Here is a 20,706-nt window from a genome sequence, read left to right as displayed (position 1 = left end):
TAGCTCACTTTTCATTGTCACTGACAGAACAAATGTTTTAAAGAAAATTCCTAAGTAACTATGATCACAATCTCAAAACATTTAACACCATTTTTTTCAATACTATTATGCCCTTTCCTGTTCCCCAAAGGCATTGTTTTTTCCTTCACAAGTTTTCTTTGAATCAAAGTATGCACATACTGGATTTATTGTTAGCTAATATAACACTGTACTTAAACTATTTTGGAAATGTTAAGGTTTATAATGAATTTATGGACACAACCAGCTATTACAATTACCTAAATTACTTTGATACTTTTTGGAATTTTTGACTTGAACTTTTTATTTATTTTTTGAGCGAGCAACATGTAAAAAGTTAAGTCATCAGTGTTTCAAAAGAATCCCAAGTTACGGTAACAGTTCACTGTCACCTCTTACCTTATGCAAAGACTCAGCAGGATCATATTTTGGTCCTAAAACAAAGATCTTTTGCCCTCTTCGCACCACGCCACTGAATACTCTAGCGAAAGCAATGAAAGACTCCTTGTTGTCTGCTTCCTGTTTCATTGCCTTTGAGGTCATGGTCTCTACTTGACCAGTGAGCTGTTGCTCTTCACCTAATCAAAGTTAGAAAAAGATATGAAGTATAAAAGCAGTTTCTGCCTTATCATCTGAAGAAAAAAACCATAATCAATTATATAGTATCCTATCACATCTGGCGACATGTTAAAAGACGGCAAGAATGCCCCACTGTAACTCATAATCCAGTTCTGTTGCTCATACGCTGCTTCTGTAGCAAATTATTATTAGGCTATTCAGTTGGGGTTTCTTTTAATGAAACAGTTAATCTCATAAAAGCTTAAAGGAATTAAAGTTATATTGGCATAAAGTATGCTAGTAACAAGTCCATAACAAGGTTCCAGCAGTAAGCTAAACAAACCTGAATCTTTCTACCCACAAAAGTCAGTAGCCGCACCTTTCTACTTAGAGTGAAAATTATTTAATTTTTCAGCAGAGCATGTCCTTCAAGCATCATCTGTCTTCACTGACTCAAAGTTCTGAGACCAAGCACATTCTCAGGCTATAGGAACAGGTATCCATGGCACTATTACAGCATTTATGAACTGTCAGCTTTCTTACAAATTCCTCCTCACTCTTCATTCAGTTCCATCTATTGAACTGTTTTGACTGGCATTAAGATAACTCTTTCCAAGGTACACAGCCCCTTGACAACACCTAGACATTACTATTAAACGTCCTCTGAGAAAAATAGATAGCAGAGCACTACATACCTTTTGTATCACCAGTGTTCCCAGTTACTTCAGATGAAGTTTCACTTGGAGGCTTTTCTGACAGCTCCTTTCCTTGATTTGCTGCCAGTTTTTCTGCATGCCTTCGTTTTGCAAGTTCACGCCGATGAGCTATTTCTTCTTGAGTTAAAGGCCTACATTGTATTTTAAAACATTAGTATTTGGAAATGTCATTTACTATAAAATAAATTAAATCACAATCCTTAGAATACTATATTTGGCATAAGTAAAAACTGATACAGAATGCCTTTTGTCCCCATGATACTATATAGTTTAATTCAGCTAAAATTAGCAAACTACCACGTTTAGGAAGAGGCCACCATGTTAAACTTCTGTTTATTTTGTTAAAATAAGTCATTTCTGCCACTGACGTATGAATTCTCTTTTTTTCAGAAAAGATCCAAGCCAATTTTCAAAATTGATTTTTACACCATGTCCAGTATGTTATCCTGAGCTAGTACGACAGCTACGACTAAGCATACAGTGTACTAATCTAAGCTTATCTATACCGAAATAGTTAGAAAAAAACTACCAGACTTTTCTTCCAAATACACAAAGATCAAATACTGTATTTTAAATTACTTGTGGTATCTTTATTATTTTAAGGTAGACTTTACAGCAAGTGTTCAAATGCAGGGAAAAGTCTTTGCTTGCTATAGCTACCTTTCCATAAAGTGAATAACTTCATAAAGGACAAAAGACTTAAAACTGAGACAACGACAAAAAATAATTTTAATATTCTGATGTAATTTCTATCTACTCACTGGTAAATCCTGCCTTAAAACAAAGTGCTTTAACATAAGATTTAAAGAAATAAATAATAAAAATTAAAGAATGACATTATCATTCTTACATAAGGCAATATAAACAGACTTGTTTTTAAATGCAACTCTTTTTAAGCATTTTAAACAGCAAAGGGTGTTACACATATATGAAATGTAACACCACTGCCTGAAATTGTCCATTTGATTTTTAAATCTGGCCCTAAATAAAAATCTGTGATATGCGATTATCTTCTAATTTAATAAAGTCCAAACAAGGAAATTAATTTCAGATACTAGTCATCCTCTCTTTCCAATTCATCCTCTGTTTCTATTAACTTCCCATATAAAAGAGCTGAACCTGTGATCCTGCTATAATCATTCCAGATACTCTTACGAATAATCTATTCTGTTTAGTAAATTCAATATCAACAATTTCTCCTGTAATGTATTGTCATGTGCCTACATTAAAAAAAAAAAAACATCTTTATCACCATGGCTTAAAAGCAGGAAAAAAAAAATTAAGTTATGCAGATATTTTTTTCATGGAACTAGAATGCTTTAGTTTGGGTTTGTTCGGGTTTTTTTGCATTGGGAGCAATGGAAAATCAATATTGCTGTCCAGCATAAATAAGTAATTTTCTTCCAAAATAATAACCAATGCATTTTTTATATTATATGAATATTCTTAATGGAATTCTAATTCAAGAGAAGAAACAGAAGAATTCTCTCTATCACAAAACATACATTTGTACAACACAACTGGACAAACTAAGCCCAACGTCTTAGACCTTGACTTCAACTCAAGAAGGTGAACATAAGCCCACAGCAAAACCCGATCTACATGATGTGTCCTTACACCTGCATTTGCTCATATGATGGAGGCAAGAAGGGTGTTTTTTAGTATTAAGATGGTTTAGGATTCATTCAGTCAATTGTATCATGCACACAGTCTGATGAACAGAGCATTAAAACCAAAAGTGCCCTATTAGTAGTTTTAGCTTGCTTAGTAGCCTTGGGCAAGTCACTCTTTACTTTAATTTCCACGCTTATAAAAACAGTTCAAGATTTCCTGAATAGCAGTAGTAGTAATGAATGATAAGAGGAAGAAAACAGTGGGAAGCACTACAGCAGTAGAGTAATTTTTCATTACAGAACAGGCATATAAATACGGTCTCTACTTAAAAAGATTGAAACACATCCCCATATCAACTATTCCATACACCCAAACAGGGAAACCACCCATCACTTAAGGGTCAAAGTTTTTATGTGTAGCCAGTAGAGACACTTACTGCACGCTTACTCTGCCCTTAACTGGATTCATTAGGGGCAGAAAGCCTTGAACAGATTATGTGGCTGAGACCAACTCACTGCCAGTAAGATTGTTTTCTTATATCATAATATGGGTGCTTGTCTGCATACAACACATTCTGCAAGAGACTTAATTTAAGAAATGCTTACCGAGACCCTTCATTTTATCAGAATTGTTCTTAGAGCTTGAGGAAATCACTTTGAACACAGTTATCATGCTCACCTTGAATCCAAACGTTCAACTCGAAAGAGTCAGAAAACTATACATAAATTAAAAATCTCTCTAAAAATGACCTAAGAGAGGCCCCCAGGATAAAATGTCAGAATTTGAAGCACAGACTTTCAGAACTCGGAACCTGTGACAGACACATTGCATGTCATAGAAAAGGCAAAAGTAAGACAGAATTGCCACTACAAACTTCACAGCAACTTTTTTCTTTTTCCTTTTTTTTTTCTTTTAAAAAATAATCTCTTAAATGATCATTGTGACAGAATTAAGAATACATATCTCTGAAATTTGGGATAGTGTGGTATTTCTGTTTGGTTTGTTTATTTTATTGCAAAAGAGAGTGAGGCTTAACAATACAAAATGCAAAGCAGATGGTGGAGGAGAAAACTTTTTTATGATGATTTTTTTTTTTCCTGGAGGCAGCTGTTCAAAGCTATTTAAGGGTTTGGAATGTCTGAAAAATTCCCGGAGGAGAAAGATTGATAGGGAAAGTACAGATGAGACAGCCAAGGGTGTCATAAATGCAGTCTATATATGATGGCATAGTATACACATGAGGACATATGTATGCATTCCAACACATTTTATTGTCCAAAAATACTTTTCATTTGTGTAAATAATCCTGAGAGTAAAACAAAAAAGTCTGTTTGCTTTTTTTCCTTTACATGCTATTTTTAAAAGTATCAGTATATTTAGGTGTCAGATAGCCCTAATCACAAATGTTAAAGGTACCTTAAAATCCTGAATGCACTGGCGTAAGTTGCAATACATGTAAGTACAGTCAATTATATTCTCAAATTGATAAGAAGCAGATTGAGTGTGGGTGGGACTTTTGCTAGTAGGTACAACCTAGACTTCCATCCTGGCTTCTGTCAGCGTCAATGTCTATAAAATTAGTCACTCCCGATAGTACCATTAGAAACCACAAAAAAGATAATGTTGTCAAATAAATCCTTATATAGAATTGTAACACAGTCAAGCAGAACACAGAACAAGATAAATGCACATAAGGCACTGGATCTGCAACAAAACCAGTTTTAAATTATACCCTGATTTATTCAATTTCTCCAGTTGGCAAAACCAATCAGAAGAAAAATCAATTTTGAATAAATGCTGCCCAAACCAGAAGAAAGATTCTCTCCTCTTTTTCCCTATCATATTTCTTCCCTCCCCTTTTTTCAATCCATAAGAAAGAATCTAAAGCCTCATAATACTGGCAATAAAAAAAGGGACCATGCAGGCACACAAAAAACAGTAAATGAAAATTCTGGAGCAGGAAAAAAAAAAAAAACAAAACAAACCCAAAAAAACCAAAAACAAACAAACCAAAAACAAACAAACAAAAAAACCAAACCAGATTCCCTACCTCCAGAGAGATGCTACAGCATTCAGACACCATACACGTGAACCAGGCACAAGTAACAGAGCTGACATAGATGGGTAACCACATTATTACTAACTCATCTTAACCTCAACTGTGTGGTAAACAAATGCTATGGAAATAATAATGTGGAAAAGAGCATGATACACCTACTATTACCATTCAGTAGATTGTTAATTAAATGAATCAGATTTCAGGTAATGTAAGCAAGCTACTGCTGACTTCTTTATTCCCACATTCCCTCAGGATAACTCATTTAGTTCAAACTGAACGACAACTAAACTTCTTCATGCAATCAATCCCCTGAATATGATAGCTTTTCTACTCTTCCATGTTATCAAAGACAGACTTCATTCCAAAACATTTCAAAAATTCATAGTGAATAATCAAAAAACCCATGCATAAACTGGCCTCTCATTATTAAAGAGTTATGTTTATGTTTTTAAGCTTTTAACCTTCAGACCATTTTAAAAAGGAAACACCGCAGTCAGAACATCAACTGATTTCCAAAAGATTGACGCTACCGTCACCAAGTCTCTGCGATACATCTCCCATGACGCGAACAATGTTTTTGAAGTGGCTAAGAATACTTTCTCTCCATACAGTTTTTACCAGTTTAAATTCCATGAGCTCATGGACACGTGCTTGACTTCATGAAACTATGGGGGTAATTTCTGTTAACATCTTTGAATCTAAGTAATTATAGAGAATCTTCTGGATTGCTCTTCATGTCTCTGCTCTTCAGAATTAAGTTCTACTTAAATCACTGGCTGCTGTTCTGCTCACCTTCTGGCTCTCAAAGACTTCTGACAACTGTCAGAAGGACAGCTCTCTCAAGTGCAGCTTGTTTGCTACAATTCAGCACAGAGTATGTCCAGTGGTTTTCCTAACCCTTCTGAAGTTCATTAATTTCTGGATGAAACTGCTTAATGTCTATGGAACTATCTCCATTCACAAACTAATGTACACCTACTAAGATTATTTCCTATCTTCTCTATTACAACTGAAAGCACTAGGCAATTCAGAGTAGAAATAAATGTGTATACACAAAATGAACAACTGAAAATTATCCAAATCAGAATTTACATGAAATTTCATACAACAATCTTACAGGGCTCCTGCAAAGGGGAATACTCGATAACTGTTTTGTATTATATTATATAGCAATTATCATTCATTCTGAGATACATAATGAATCTAAGATATCAATATCAAGCTGTCGTACACTGCCTTGAAAAACACTCGACTGATATACTGACCTTTGATTTATCTCACATACTAAATGTGCAATAAAGAAAGAAGAAAATTGAAGCAAAACTCTTTCAGAATGTTACAAACTTTTCTCTCTTAAGCTTACAATTACACAAACTAAATTATGTCCAGAGATTCAAATTTCATCCATTACTACATATTGCTCTCTTAGACCAGTTTCAAAGGTCTTAGCTGGATTTAAACGTACGCTGTTATGATGAAATTTATTTCATAATAACCATAAGTAGCCTTTTTAATTTTTGAAGAGCATATATTACTGTATTAATTATATAACTGGGTGCCATCTTCAGATGTTAACCTGTAAATCTGACAGGCTGCTCAGATGACTCATGCCATATTAATTTCTAATGCACTAACTACAATTTAGAACAAACTATTAATGCAAGCAGAAGATGATGGGTTCAGATCACACTGAAGTCACTGAAAGTCATATTGCCTTTAAACATAAAAATTAATTTACTTGCAAGAAGATAGTAATTTCTTACAGAGTTTGGAGCTTTATAACATTCTCTTCTTTTGATCAAGACAATGTAATGTGTTTTTAGCTGAAGGTTGGGCAAAAATCACAGGATTTACGTTTTTTCCAATACAGTTTTTAGGAAACATGACAAAGGAAACAAAGTACTCTACAATCTGTTAGTTTAAGACATGCAAACAAGCTGTATCACAAAACAAAGAAACAATTATCATCATAATTTCATGCAGAATTGTATGGGAAAGTGCCTATTTCATAAGAAAAATAAAATCCTGATTTCAAGCTAACTGAGGAGAAAGAAGTACCTTTCATATTATCTGGAGGAAAATGGTAAGGGTATTATAGGTTTTATATCCCCTAGTGCAGTCATGAAATATAATTTTAGTACGTCAGGTTGTCTGGTCAATAGAATTTTCTTTATTACCACTGAAAAGTAGAAATGGAATTTCTCTAGTGTACTCTATTTATTTACATTATTCAGCAGGATTATAAGAATGAGGGACTTGAAGTAACATAAATGGTTTGCCTCCTAGTGCTGACATTGCATCACATCACTGTGACATTTATACACAAAGCTCTACAAAGTTAGTAGAGGATTTCATCATAACAAGCATGTGATACCCAATTTACATTTTCTCAGTATTTTATATTAAATACACATAGTAGCAGCTAAAACTACTTAAAGCAATTGTAACTAAATATTTCTCTTTTACACTGGATTAGATAAAGACAGAATTGTGAACCTCAGGAAGAGCAAACTGGAACATTTATAACCTGTACCTAAATGCCAAGCTCTGCTTTTATTTATACACCTACACTCAACCATTCTGTTTTAGACTGCAGTCGTAAAACACTAGTAGAAAGGAGAGAAAGAAACAGCATACGCTGAATGAACACCTAATTCTAAACACAGGGATACTTAAGAATAAATAACCACAGGCACTATCAAATAAGGCCTCATTACATAAAGCAAGTAGCTCCAAAAGAAGCCAATATGGCCCTATTTTCTACTGGTTTTGGTTTTAGATATTTTAATATCTAAAATTTATACCTTTGTCTGATTTGGTTGGAATTAGCAAATAATTTCAGAAGCTCATACAGAAGAAACCGGAAGACAAAACACATTTGCACAATTCTTGTTTCTTTAGAAAACCTGATAAAAACTCAGGGACATGCTGGTACCATATAAAAGTCAAATTTTAAATCTTTCCAAAGAAAGATAAATATAAGCTGTCAACCTGTTGTAACCTGGCCACAAATTATTTTCCTGTGTATTCTAGCATTGTAACAGCTGACAAACTTTGTTATTTAAACAGTAAAAGCAAAAACATAGCAGTTTTAGTATAGAATCTATTAATTTTTAAAGTCACCTTTTAGGAGATATTAGTTGCCAACAGCAGTCTCAAAGGAGGTTGTTTTAATTAAAAATCCAACCTTCATTATCATTTACTGTACACCCTGGACTTAAGAGAGCTTTTTGCTTTTCCCAACCTATGCTTAAAAAGTATTACAAGCATATGGCAGAAATAAGGAAAACTACAAAAACTGCAAAGTCAATTTGCAGCTTCTAAGAAATTTACAGAAAGGTAACATTGCCCAACACCACCTTAGAAAAGGAAAGAAAGAGAAAGTGGCACGGATCTACTTTTTCCTCTGGAAATAGAGGAGTGTAAGTCTTGCCATTAAAAAAAAAAAGAGATCTAGAGAAAAATCTCAGATTTTTTTTTTTTTACATGCTTTAACATGCTTAAAAGTAATCCCTCCCCCACCCCTCCCAAAGGATGCAAATAACCTAGCAGATAGGTCCAGCAGTCAAACATCAGAATACGCAAGAACACAGTTGGGGCTCCTTAAAATTAACATGTAAATGGAACATACAACATGCATTAATCTTCTTAAATAGGTAAACATGAAACCACTGTTAATCAACATAGTGTATGTATTCTTTGTTCCTCCCTATGTTCAGGCATTCTTATGGAGCATCCTCATGGAATGCCGGTTTAAATATTGGATCTCACACACTCCACACAGCCATCACTCAATTCTGTTAACCAGAGTCTTCACTGTGTGACTGTACATAGCACACAGTAGCCAATATAATTCAAAGCATGTGCTTAGGAACCACATTTACACAATGCTGTGTTTTTAAAACACTTATATTTTGTTTCACAGAGATAGCTTTCCTTCCTCTTTAAAACTAACCTCCTTTTCTGACTTATTCCGAGAACTGCTTACCTGTAGAATCTTAACAATTACGATATCAAGAAATACATATTTAGCTATATTACTATTTTTAAAAAAATTGAATCCAACTGTCACTTCAAAGCAAAATTGTTAATACTACCTAATCAGCAAAATTACATAATGCTGGTAATGACTGGTTATCTCAAAGAAAAACAGTCATGTGATTTCACTTAAATACTAGCCAATTAGTAACTAATTGAATAATTTAATATTAAGGCCAGTAAGAAATACTTTTCACACAAACTACGGAGCAGGACACTACAACTTTCAATTTACTGAAAAAAAAAAAACCAGGGAGCAAGGACATACTGTCTACAGTCATCACTCATATGCCTCAAGTCTCCCAGAAAGAATTCCAGGACAGTCCTCACTCTCCTGCAGTATTATCTCAGAAAGCCTAATTTATCTAAATTTTAGTTGGATTTTTGGACCAGCTCTGCATTACTTGGACTATCAGTCAACTGCAATCCTCCACTCAACTTAGTAAATGTCTTCAGGTTTTTCAAACCAGACTGATAATCAGAATTACAGATTTGTTACACAATATGTATCAGAGTGCAAAAATGCAATTGTATTTGCATTCTGAAAACCAATAAAGTTGAGAGCAGCACATTTTTTTATCTAAGGAGAAAATACAACCAACAAGTCACAATGCATAAGCTTCTGTACTAAATGCATCATTCACCACAAAAAAAAAAAAAAAGAACAAACACAGAGCGGGTCGTACACATGTTATCAACTGCAATGCATGGCAAATTTCTTCAAACTATTCTTTTATCTGTTTGGGGAACTCTTTCTCTCTTTTAAAAGAATAAAAGTTTAACACATGGCATATAACCACACGCGTAAATCAGCTCCCTTCCTGAAGGGGGATGACTAAGGGGAACAGAAAAAACCCCACCAAGAAAAGTGTAAGATGAATATTGGGGGAGACATGGAAGGAGAGGTTATCCATGAGGCAGAGTGCTCGTAAGCAAATGACATAGAATGAAAAAAAAAAAAAAAAAAAAAAACAACCACAAAACCAAAACAACTAGGCTTTGCAGTAGCTAGCTTTTCTTTTTTTTAAATTTTGACTAAAATCTTGAAAATACATCCAAGACTTCCTGTGTCTGGTATATGTAAAAGCCACCTTTGCCTCTATGTTATATTCTCATCACATCAAAGAATCTCGATCCTCCCAACAAATAAAAGAACGGGTCATTATCAGCAATAGAACAGTCAGAAAGTGATGGCCTCAGTGTAGTCTTCTCTGATAACTAGAGTACATATCCAAGAAAGCAAACAAAACAGGAATGGCATTGCTGTGCTACACCAGCACCTGAGCAAGAACTCTTGTTTCAGATACATTTAAGGACAGAACTCAAAGCAAAACTGCACCACCTAGTGTTTAGTCAATCCATAAGTGCAATGCACCTTTTCCCTGAACTCAAACTTAGTGCAAGAAAGGTTTTTGGTGGAAAATTAGTTGATAAGCATGGTAAGAAAAAATTGAAGTAAATATAGGAAGTGTGTGAAAAACCTAATATAGTAGTAAAGCTTTCAAATATTACTACAGCAACAGTACCATTTTTTGCACAAAGATTTAGCAGTCACAATCAGTCTAATTTAGCAGACAGATGAATATTTTATCTGTTACTTCACTGTACAGTGAAAATCCCAGAAAAACACAGAACAGCCAGTTAATACAAAAGTTGACTACTGAAAATGCTCCAGAGGCTTAGAGGGATGAAAGGTTAAGATGAACCCCATTCTTATAAACTAATCAGAAAAATACATTTCTTCTGTAAAAAAGCAGATGGCTTCAGCTAAAAGTAGTCCACTTAAGGATGTCAGGGAAATGAAATCAAGAAGGATCCACCCCTCAAAGAAGATGAGACGGTCATTAGACAATAAAAAGCTGTAACAAAAAATCTTCCAAACCTCCAAGAAGAAAATCTTGTGAAGTGCATGAATGCCTTTCACTTCACTGCAAAAAGTTAGTCAAGGTTTAGACTACTTTAATTAACCCATTTTATTTTGCACTTGTAATGGACTGGATGATCACTTAACTGTTATGCCAGATTTGATGGGAAGTGTTTCCTGGTACAAATGCAAGCTGTTACGATCATGCCAACACAACCTTACTGAAAATTTAAGAAGGCATTACAATTCAATCATATTTTCAGCCAAACATCCTGAAACAGCATACAATGTATGCATCAGGATGATATATTTGGACAAAAGTACTATTCTCCAACAAATGTGTTTTTTACACCTCAACAAATTTGCTAAATCTTCTAAAACTAATATGCTTAAACAAATCACCTCTTGAACTCATTCAGAAAATATCTACTTGCTGAATAGATTTTATTGCATCTCAAGAATTCGTGAATTATTTTCTCAGGTCTAAAACGATTTATCGACGCTTGCAACATAACTTTTTGTCCTAAAAGTATCTAATGTAGATCAAAAAGTTAAATGTTACATTTTCTTACCTTGGTTTATTGTGTGGTAATGCCTTTGCATCCACAGCAAACATTTTGGAAACAAATACAATAACCGGGGCCGTTCCTTCACTACTGCATTTCATAAAAGCTGAAGAAACATAAAGGAAGTTATTTGCACAATTTTTTCCCAACAACAGGGACAAAACTATGGCTTTCCATGAATTTTATAGGAATTACTGTTTATTTCCTATTTCAAGGGATAATATGCTAAAGACAAATTAACAGGAAAAGTAGAAAATTACTCTAGCTTAATCATTTGATAACACTGCCCATATCTTTAAGTCTGTTTCACAATAAAATAAAATGAGCAAAATTGTAAAAACGGAACTCTTCATAACAAACTACATGTACTCCAACTAAACGTATTGTTTTGATATTTAAAGCTGAGTTCTTAGAGAACAGCTTAGCATTAAGACCAAGCTATTTATTCAGTACCTCAAAAGTATTCCCCCTCCATTCAAACTAAAGGAGGAAGTCCTGCAAATGTCCAGATGCTCTTGTCTTCACAAAATTGTAACAATTTAACTGTAAGAATGGATATTCCTCAAAGGCTGAAAGATCCACACAACACTCATTCAATACTTAGGAAATTCCCATAAACTATTTTTTTCATCCAACTTGGAACATATTATCAAATCCCAGACAGACACAATACCATTCAAAACTTCTAACAACATAGAAAAATAAATCATCTCCTATACTTCTCCCTTTTATCTGATGTGTGAAGAGACTATATTGTAAAGTGCTTAGGCAAACAAAGTGCAAGACTACTACTAAAAATTAGCAGGATATTCACTAAATGTGAAGTACACTAATTTTTCATAACCAAGAGCAGTAAGATCTGAGTTTAGAGGCAAATTTCTTCTTATTAACTTATACTGATAGAGTATTGAATACTGTTTCGAGAATACAGTGTTTGTAAATGTTCAGTAAAGAATGAAAGTATCAGTTGCCTCACCCCTGGGAAACAATTCCTAACAGCCTCTCAATTTGGCATTCACATCTCATCTTAAATTGACATTTGATATCTCATCCCTTTAGATTTCTTGAAGCTCTCTTCACAACATTGTTCTATAAACACCTTTCACTACACATACAAAGTTAAGAAATGTTTTTAACTATTACTAGCTTAAGCATGGTATCTTCTAATTTTTACTAAACTACCTCTTGAAATATCAGAAAATATTTACTACTTTACAACAAAATGGTGTTCTGCTATATTCTGTTCAGTTAGAAAGAACGTTTGCAGAACAACAAAATCATATATATAAGGCCTATGTGTCCCTTACAAACCTATCTGAAAAGATCGTTTGGGAACATTCTTTTTCAGACTACCAAATCTGGGGGAAAAACATCACTTGATTTTATATAGAACTTACTGCTCCACAGAGGAGATTACCACATATACGTGTAGAAATGAGCTTTGCTCACCACTGAGCATTACATCATCAGTTTCAACTTTGATTTTCAATTTGGCTAAATACTTAATTCAGCCTCAGCAGTTCTCATCTGTCTTTCAGAAGAAGAACTCAGCAGAAGTTCTCCTTTCCAATGCATCAGAATTTTTATGAAGGACATAGATGAACACAGAGTTCATGTTTATAAATAATTCAAAGACAGAAAAAGGAATATGACCTTCTTACAAGCTCTCCTGCATCCTGTACACCAGGTTTATTTTCATTACAGTTAAATCATTGAACGCAGTCTTTCCAGCCCCTATTACAATTTTATAGCACAGGACTTGGTGATTATCAAACTTCCTCTTGCTTACTTTTGCATACAGACATCCCAATGTTCAACACAACAGCGCCTGAATATACTACTAAACGCTTCTTGAAGAGGAACTCTTAGTTAAAGCTGGAAACGCGGCCAGAACTGGACATGAAATCGTGATCTCAATGAAGTCGATGGCAAAACTTAAACTACCTTCAAAATATCAGGATTTCATATCTTCATTTAACACTCTAGGTAACAAAATATATTTGTTGCTCTCAAAGTCTTTTGGCTCTTGTTTTTATTTGCTAATCTTTTATCATTCTGGAATATTATGAAATAACTAAGAAATCAAGTTATACCTTGAGCTATGGAAATGTTGAAGACATTCTTAATGATCATGTTTGTAGTAACAGCTAAGCTACATCTTACTAACTTCTTTTCAGTACACAAACTACTTAGCAACAAATTAAAAAAAAAAAAAGGGGGGGTTTATTTTAAATTACCAAAAGCTGGGACTAGTTAATCAATATACCTGTAAAAATGAAATCCAAATTCAAACCCTTACTGGCTAAAACTTAATGACTTCAATATAGAAGTTGGTAAAATATTTAATTCCCCATTACATGATAACTTCTACTGTTTAGAACTAAAACCAAATATTAACCTCATATCCTTCCAAAATCCCCAGTTTCAGAGTCTTAGACTTTACACCACCTGCTGCTTGAGTTGTCTAAAAACCATGAATATATGAGATTGAAGAAATATGTATGGCCATAAAAATAAAACATAATGCTATGACATGTCACTGATAAACATCAACAAAGCTACCACAAGTAAAAGAATTATAAATCTAAGTAGAGATTACTACACACCTTACAATCCAAAGACAAACAAAACCACCAAGATAGAAACAACCTTCATATTAATGGGAGAACACCTACTCACCGCTTTTCAGTTCCTGAGTTTCTGGTGGCAAAGAATCAAATGTTCTAGCTCCAACACACATCAACTTTTCCACTCTCTCTGCAGCGATGTCAAGAGGACTGGGAAGTTTATTACACACCATGGCTAAAACACATTGCTAAGGATATGTATTTACATATTTATATTCCCTTACTGAATGCAAATAAAAGGAAGATAAATGCTTTCAGTGTTTGTTTCTTTAAATCAACCTCATGCAGTAACTGCCAGCATCAACAGACAGCTAAAACCCAGCTCCCTCTCAAGTCAGCAACAATTTCTGCCATTTATCCAAGGGCAGAATGGACAGTTAAGCAGGGGTGGCTCCCCCTACATGCAATGGGGAAACGAAGAATAGCACAACTGGGGCAAGATTTTAGAACTAATTAGTATTTATACATCAATAATTTGTGCACACCTACTATAACATAATGTGTATTATATTATAAACGATGAGAAGATGGTCTACACAGCAGACAAACAGCAAAGGCTGATCTTGGATTAAGAATGCATATGCCTAAAACATAACACCAGGTACTTACAGAAGCTTATGGACAGAAGAGCTAAGATACTGTTATAAAAAGAAGATTGGTTTATCCTTCAGGAAAAACACTAAAATTTGTATATAAAACTACATAATGAAAGTGTATTGCTAAACTACCTCCAGTTTCATAACTTATTTTCCTAAAAAAAAAAGGACGCTTGCAAAAGCACGAATTTGGCAGAAATATAAGACTAATTGTAGATATGTAACTTAATATTACAAGTGAGAAAACAGGTCCAGCTAGCATAGGCACAGACATGAAAAAAGAAAACAAATCATACCAAACCACACATTGAAATATGTGAGCACTCTTTGAAGTCTGAGAACTGCCAATAGTACAAAAAGTAGTATCTTCCTTAAGGATACAGAGGACTGCATCAGATATTGGTAGCCACTGGCTACAAATGGCATTAAGATGAACTTTAGGGTCTGCATGCCGTGACTCCCGTGCACCAATTTTCAATCCCAAAGAGGTAACTATCTTTTCAATTTTTTCTTTGTCTCTGTAAGGAAAATAATAAATAGATAAAAAAAACACAGTAGCAATACATAACAAGGATCTACAACATATCTTGTTTGAGTATTTCAAAAATCACCATAGCACATGGAAAGAGATTCCATGAGAACTTTATACATCTTCTCACCTTTTCATAACAGCTTCATACAGACTCCATATGTTGTCCAGCACCAACTGCACGAACAAAGGTTTCTTTCCTTTTGACTGGTAGAACATAAACATACAACTAATTACCAGCAATTCCTCATTTTTACAATAGGCTTAAGACTGAACTTTTAACTGACCATTTTCATAAGGAGCATGTAAAACCTTTATTCAAAATCAAGACATTTACCTGTTTCTACCCAAGATCACCTCTTCAACAGTCTGTCTTATAAGAATAGTAGAAGGTGCAAAATAAACATGAAATTTAAAAATGAAGGACAAGGGTTTCAATTTCAGAAAAAGAGCCTGATAAATACAGAACATGTCTACGTTGAGCCTGGTTATCACTCTTTTTATAACTATTAATCCTCACCTATGAAAACACAAAAAAAATCATCATTAAATGAAAATAGGGAAACTCCCTTCTCCCCTCTTCACTTTTAGTGGTGGAAACGCTTAATGCAAGAGAAGTGTAGTTTTCAGTATAGCATTCAACGGGATCTCACTAAGGCAAAAAAGATTTTCTAAATCCTAAGCTAAACATGAATATCCTAAATCCTTAGCTGTTGAAGGACTCTTCAAATAAGACAGAGACCCACTCATTACTCTGGTTTCTACATTGTTAGTCTTCCATTTATCTTGTGTGTTTCGCTCTATGCTGAATTCTTGAAGCTGCAATGTCCCTTATTTTGTAAACAGAGACATTTAAGAGCAACAATGACCACTGTTAGATGTGATTTCCTTCATGTAGCTTTTGAATGGTCAATTTTGGAATGTTCTCTTCTCCAAAGGCTGATGCAAGGCTACCCTAGTGACTTTATACTTCCACTGATGTTGAGTAAAAAGGTACTGAGGTCAATTTTCAGAATACACTATGAGGAAGAGGAATAAAAAAAAAAAAAAAAAAAAACACAAAAAAAACCCCAACCAAACAAACAAACAAAAAAAACCGACACCAACCAAACAAAAAAACCCAAACCACCACCAACAAAAGAACCCCAGGTAATATTTCTGACAACCTCCCTACCTGATCACCTTTCATTATCTTCTTTGCTTTTGTATTTAGATAATAATCTCCCCATAGAGTCTTCAGAAGTACTGCAGGCTTGATTCCAATCTTTTGGCTGTACAGTTTGGCAAAATGCTCAATGCTGAAAGGAAACAAAATACATCTTGATAAACGTGTAATGCTGGTTACCTGTGCTTATCAGCCTAAGCAACAGACAGCTTACATGAAAATCACATGCAAATCTCAAATCCTTGTTTTACTCCCATTTTTCCAATTGCCTTCACTTCAGCTCACGTTGTTTAACATTTACACCTGCAAAAATATTTAGTCATAGCAGCTCAAAAACATCAGCAGTATTTGTATGTTTTTATTTTGTTTCACGTCAGCTTCAAGGCTGAAGTTCTTTATTTGAAATAAATATTTCTGTACTAACCCCCTCAGTAAAAACTCAAAACCATAATACAAAAGTTCTAAATATTTATGTGATGACTCTCAAATTTATTGAGATGTCTCACAACACATTTACCTACAGTCTGTGACCAGAATGGTACAAGTTAAAAATCAAGTATTCTTTTAAGCCACGCTTGAGCCATCAGACGGTGGTCATTATTTTTTAAATTAACTACTAAGGGCATTTGTTGTTTGAATCATTGCTTTAATAATGAGTAAACCCCAGAGAATAATATAAAAACTGTAATGCCAAAATTGTGCTATAAAGCCAATTGTGTTGTTCAGTGGTCCCCATGAGTTAATAAAAGCAGTCTGATGACGACCTAAAGAGGGTGTCCTGAACATTCTACGGTTTCCTTGCTGAAAATGTTCAGTGAGCATTAACAGAAAAAATTTCCATATATTTGCTCCTTGTGCACACAGAAACAAAAATACACGTTTACAATCAGAATAATCCTAACTATAGAACAACGATACTTGATAATCTGTTCTTTAAAATCCAGAATTCTCAAATTTCTACACACTTAAAAAAAGACCTGCCCATGTCAGCAAGACATAAGCTATGAGTTCTGAACTAAGACCAAAAAGGAGATTTTTTTTTCCAGAAGCTATGCCAAACTCTGAACAGGGGGAGAACCTTCAAGATTCTTCTGCCAGCACCTCCTGCATATGTATTTATGGCATTCTTTCAACACTTGAGGATTATGAGAAAAGCATATGTACTAATTGCACTGGATGAGGCTGGCACTGCCTAATGGTTTAATTTTTTCTGCCATGACAAGTCATAATATCTGTAGGAACAGAACCCACAACCATGTAAGAGCAGTCAAGGCTTGCCCCAATTAAGAAAATGCTCCACTGATCCATATTTCACCAGATCATACTGCTGGCAGTCCAGAAGTACCTCTTGAAACTAATTAAGGAAAATGTTCCTTTCCCCCCCATTATATGATTTATCAGAACCAGGGCCTGCCAGTTCATCATAAGAAAGAAAGTAGTATCAGAAAGCCAGCAATCTTTGTTCAGCTTCACTAAACACACTAAAATATTTTCAAGGTGTGAAGGAAAAATGGAGAAGTAGGACAGGTACAAACAAGAAACCTAGCAGATAGAAATCCTGTTATTTGTCCAAGCTGTAGGCACATTTTATGGGATAGAGAATAGATTAACACATATTAGTCTACTGTATAATGTAGAAAAAGTCTGATCCAGACCAGCAGCAGAATACTAACATTCCTTGCCTAAGTTAGATGCATAAATGTTTCTGGCTGATACAATCTTGTACATGGAGAGTTCAATTAATATAATCTTAAAAAAAGTTTCAATATATAAAGTAGAAGGGGATTAAAATTTGGGGAATCTTAGCAAACATGGTTTTTAGTCTCATATTCAATAAAAAGCATTGTAAGATTTTAAGTTCATCTTTTATCAGTATAGAATTGGCACAGAATAAACAGAAAGTCTATCAATCCTCTCTAGTATACCAATATACCAATCACAAAAATAAGGACAGGTCATATGTGGCCTATTTCTTCCCCCCATTTGAAGCTAAATTATGACGAATATTTAGATTTCAGCCTTACAGAAACTCTGCAAGTAAAGTTCAAGCCACTTGACAAACATTTCAAGTGGCAGGTACATAGCAAATACAAAGAAACAACTAAAGCTTGACCAGTTATCATTCCATTTCACATTATCCTAGCATATATCATTAATCATCTATCACACATTCCACTCTGCAGAAGTATCAGTTACTAACATATACCAAGTGCTAAAAGCTTTGGGGAAAAAAAATTAAAAAAAGAAAAATAACATAAGGTATTATCTCTGAAAACAACAAATTAGAGACTCTCAAGCTCTAAGCACTGTTTTAGAGAAATTTTCTTCTCCACCTCTCTGTACATACACCAATGTTATCACAAAAGACATACATAACCTGGAAGTACATCAGTAAACTCCTGTGTCAAACAGTTCAAATTAAAAGTATTTTTTGCCAAAATTCTGAGCTGGAGAAACAAATCAATGTTCTGCCACGTTTGTAAGAAATTTAATTCTATCTGCAGAGAAGCTATCAGAGGAAAAGAAATCATGAAAGGAAGGTAATTATCTGAATTCTCGCTTTTACAAAAATAACCATTATATTCACCTACCATTTAAGAACAACATGCTTGCTTGCTCGTTTACAAAGGTGATCATAGGGTGTTTATGACCACAGGCTTGTATCACAATGTAGCTCTGTAACCTACAAAATCTTAATATTTGATGACTTCCTTGCAAATATCAAGTAGCTCAAGCTAAACCAATAGCTTCTTAATTGCTTCTGAGCTTATAGTTCTACTTATTTTCAAAAAGTACTCCACTGTGTCATTTTCTTTAAGTAACATTTTTCTTAACATTTAGCATTCCCTGACAGCATACTTAGAATACCAATACTAAACCTAGGCCACCTTTGAACTTGCCAAAACAAAAACTTAGCTTTTTGTTTTCATTTATTCCCTCCCACAGGCTTTCTCAGTATCCAAAACAAAAGGGGCAAATTGCCCAATCTTTTTCCATACAGGACCAAAATAGCCGATAGCTCTAAATCACTTCAAGATCTGCTAAAGAAAATGTTCCTATTCTGACTCCAAACTTCAACAAGTTTGTAACAGTTGCATCCCAAATACCCTGTATAACAACAGTTTACTACCTTAATCCCTTTTTTCCATGGAATTTCAATGAAAAGTTACAAGTCAAGAAAGTTAAAGCCTATAGAAATCAAAATACTGTTTCCCTGCACACCAGAAAACAGAAAAGTGACTGTGGGCACCATATGGGAATGGAGGACTTCAGATAAGATGTGTGTTAATGTGTGGATCACCAAAGGTATCAGAAAACCTTTCCCTCTAGCCTTCAGAAATGGTCCCCCCTCACACACATCCTCTATGAAAAGATCTCTTTCAGACTAAAGAATATTCCAACATGTCAGAATTTGAAGATTTGTTTTCAATTTCCTTTACACCACTTACACTCTGATTTTTCTTTTTATAAATTATTATTATTCATGGCAGATAATTAAACTAAAATAACCCATTTTATTTTCCCTTTCCTCTGCAGTGGTAAGAAGTATTTGTGTTAGACTACAAAGTACACATGGAACCTTATTTAAGAGCTTGACTTTGACTGAAAAATCCTGGAGCTGATTTTTTAAAGGTTTTGCAATATTAAAGACATGCACTGTATTTCTGAGTGTATCTTTTTAATTACATTTGCATGATGAAGACAACGACTCCACCTTGTGGCAAGCAATCAGAACGTGTAATCTTTACACTAGCCTGCTGCCCTTTGAAACTAACTACTAAGAACAGGACTGAAGAACAGAATTGATCACAAACTCAAATACAGTAATCCAGAAAATTTTCCAAAATTATTCTATCCCCAAATTCTTACAGTTACTTAAACTTCTCTGCAATGCTCTTTAGCAACTGCTGAAACAGAAATATAAAGATATTGGGTAACGAGAGATAAGAAATGCACCTGAATGAAGAACAGCTAGAATGAAGTCCACTAAGACTGATGAGCACAAACACTTGAGAAAAAATGCATAATTTCAAGGACAAGTCAAAGTCTGGTGCAGAAAAAAAGAGATCACAGTAATGCTGTGACCCAGAACTGTACTGGACTGAACTGGACAGCTGAAACTACTGCCCTGATGCCAGTTGCCTGCCTTATGCTTGTTATGAATGTCACTGTCCCTGTAGCTGGAAGGTCCAATCTACTTGTGAAATAGCTCCTGTACTGCCACAGTTTTTGGCCTACTCTATTGTAGGCTATCAAATGTCATCAATTAATAAAACACTAAGTTTACCAGGTTAGGCTGGACACTACAGTGGGCTCAGCAGCTGCTGTGTAAGTAAAACAGGGGTCCTTGTCACA

The 20,706-nt window shown here is 34.5% G+C and overlaps 1 protein-coding gene across 5 annotated transcripts in view; it reads right to left on the bottom strand.

The window, feature by feature from the left end:
* The window catches only part of EFL1 (elongation factor like GTPase 1), an 83,582-nt gene that overhangs the window by 57,485 nt on the left and 5,391 nt on the right, over window positions 1-20,706 (bottom strand). For all 5 annotated transcript variants that reach the window (XR_014229199.1, XM_082321919.1, XM_082321918.1 and 2 more), the window contains exons 8-14: window positions 16,360-16,483; window positions 15,316-15,392; window positions 15,038-15,174; window positions 14,113-14,235; window positions 11,440-11,539; window positions 1,272-1,423; window positions 418-596 (exon numbers count right to left, since the gene is read on the bottom strand). Coding sequence is in view for 4 of the 5 variants with exons in the window: in XM_082321919.1 (XP_082178045.1) it covers window positions 418-596; window positions 1,272-1,423; window positions 11,440-11,539; window positions 14,113-14,235; window positions 15,038-15,174; window positions 15,316-15,392; window positions 16,360-16,483 (892 nt within the window). In the remaining variant the exon portion in view is untranslated. The remainder of the gene's footprint in view (window positions 1-417; window positions 597-1,271; window positions 1,424-11,439; window positions 11,540-14,112; window positions 14,236-15,037; window positions 15,175-15,315; window positions 15,393-16,359; window positions 16,484-20,706) is intronic.

Source organism: Platalea leucorodia, assembly GCF_965183815.1.
Source record: "Platalea leucorodia genome assembly, chromosome: 9".
Taxonomy (NCBI): domain Eukaryota; kingdom Metazoa; phylum Chordata; class Aves; order Pelecaniformes; family Threskiornithidae; genus Platalea; species Platalea leucorodia.
This window is presented reverse-complemented; position numbering and strand designations above follow the sequence as displayed.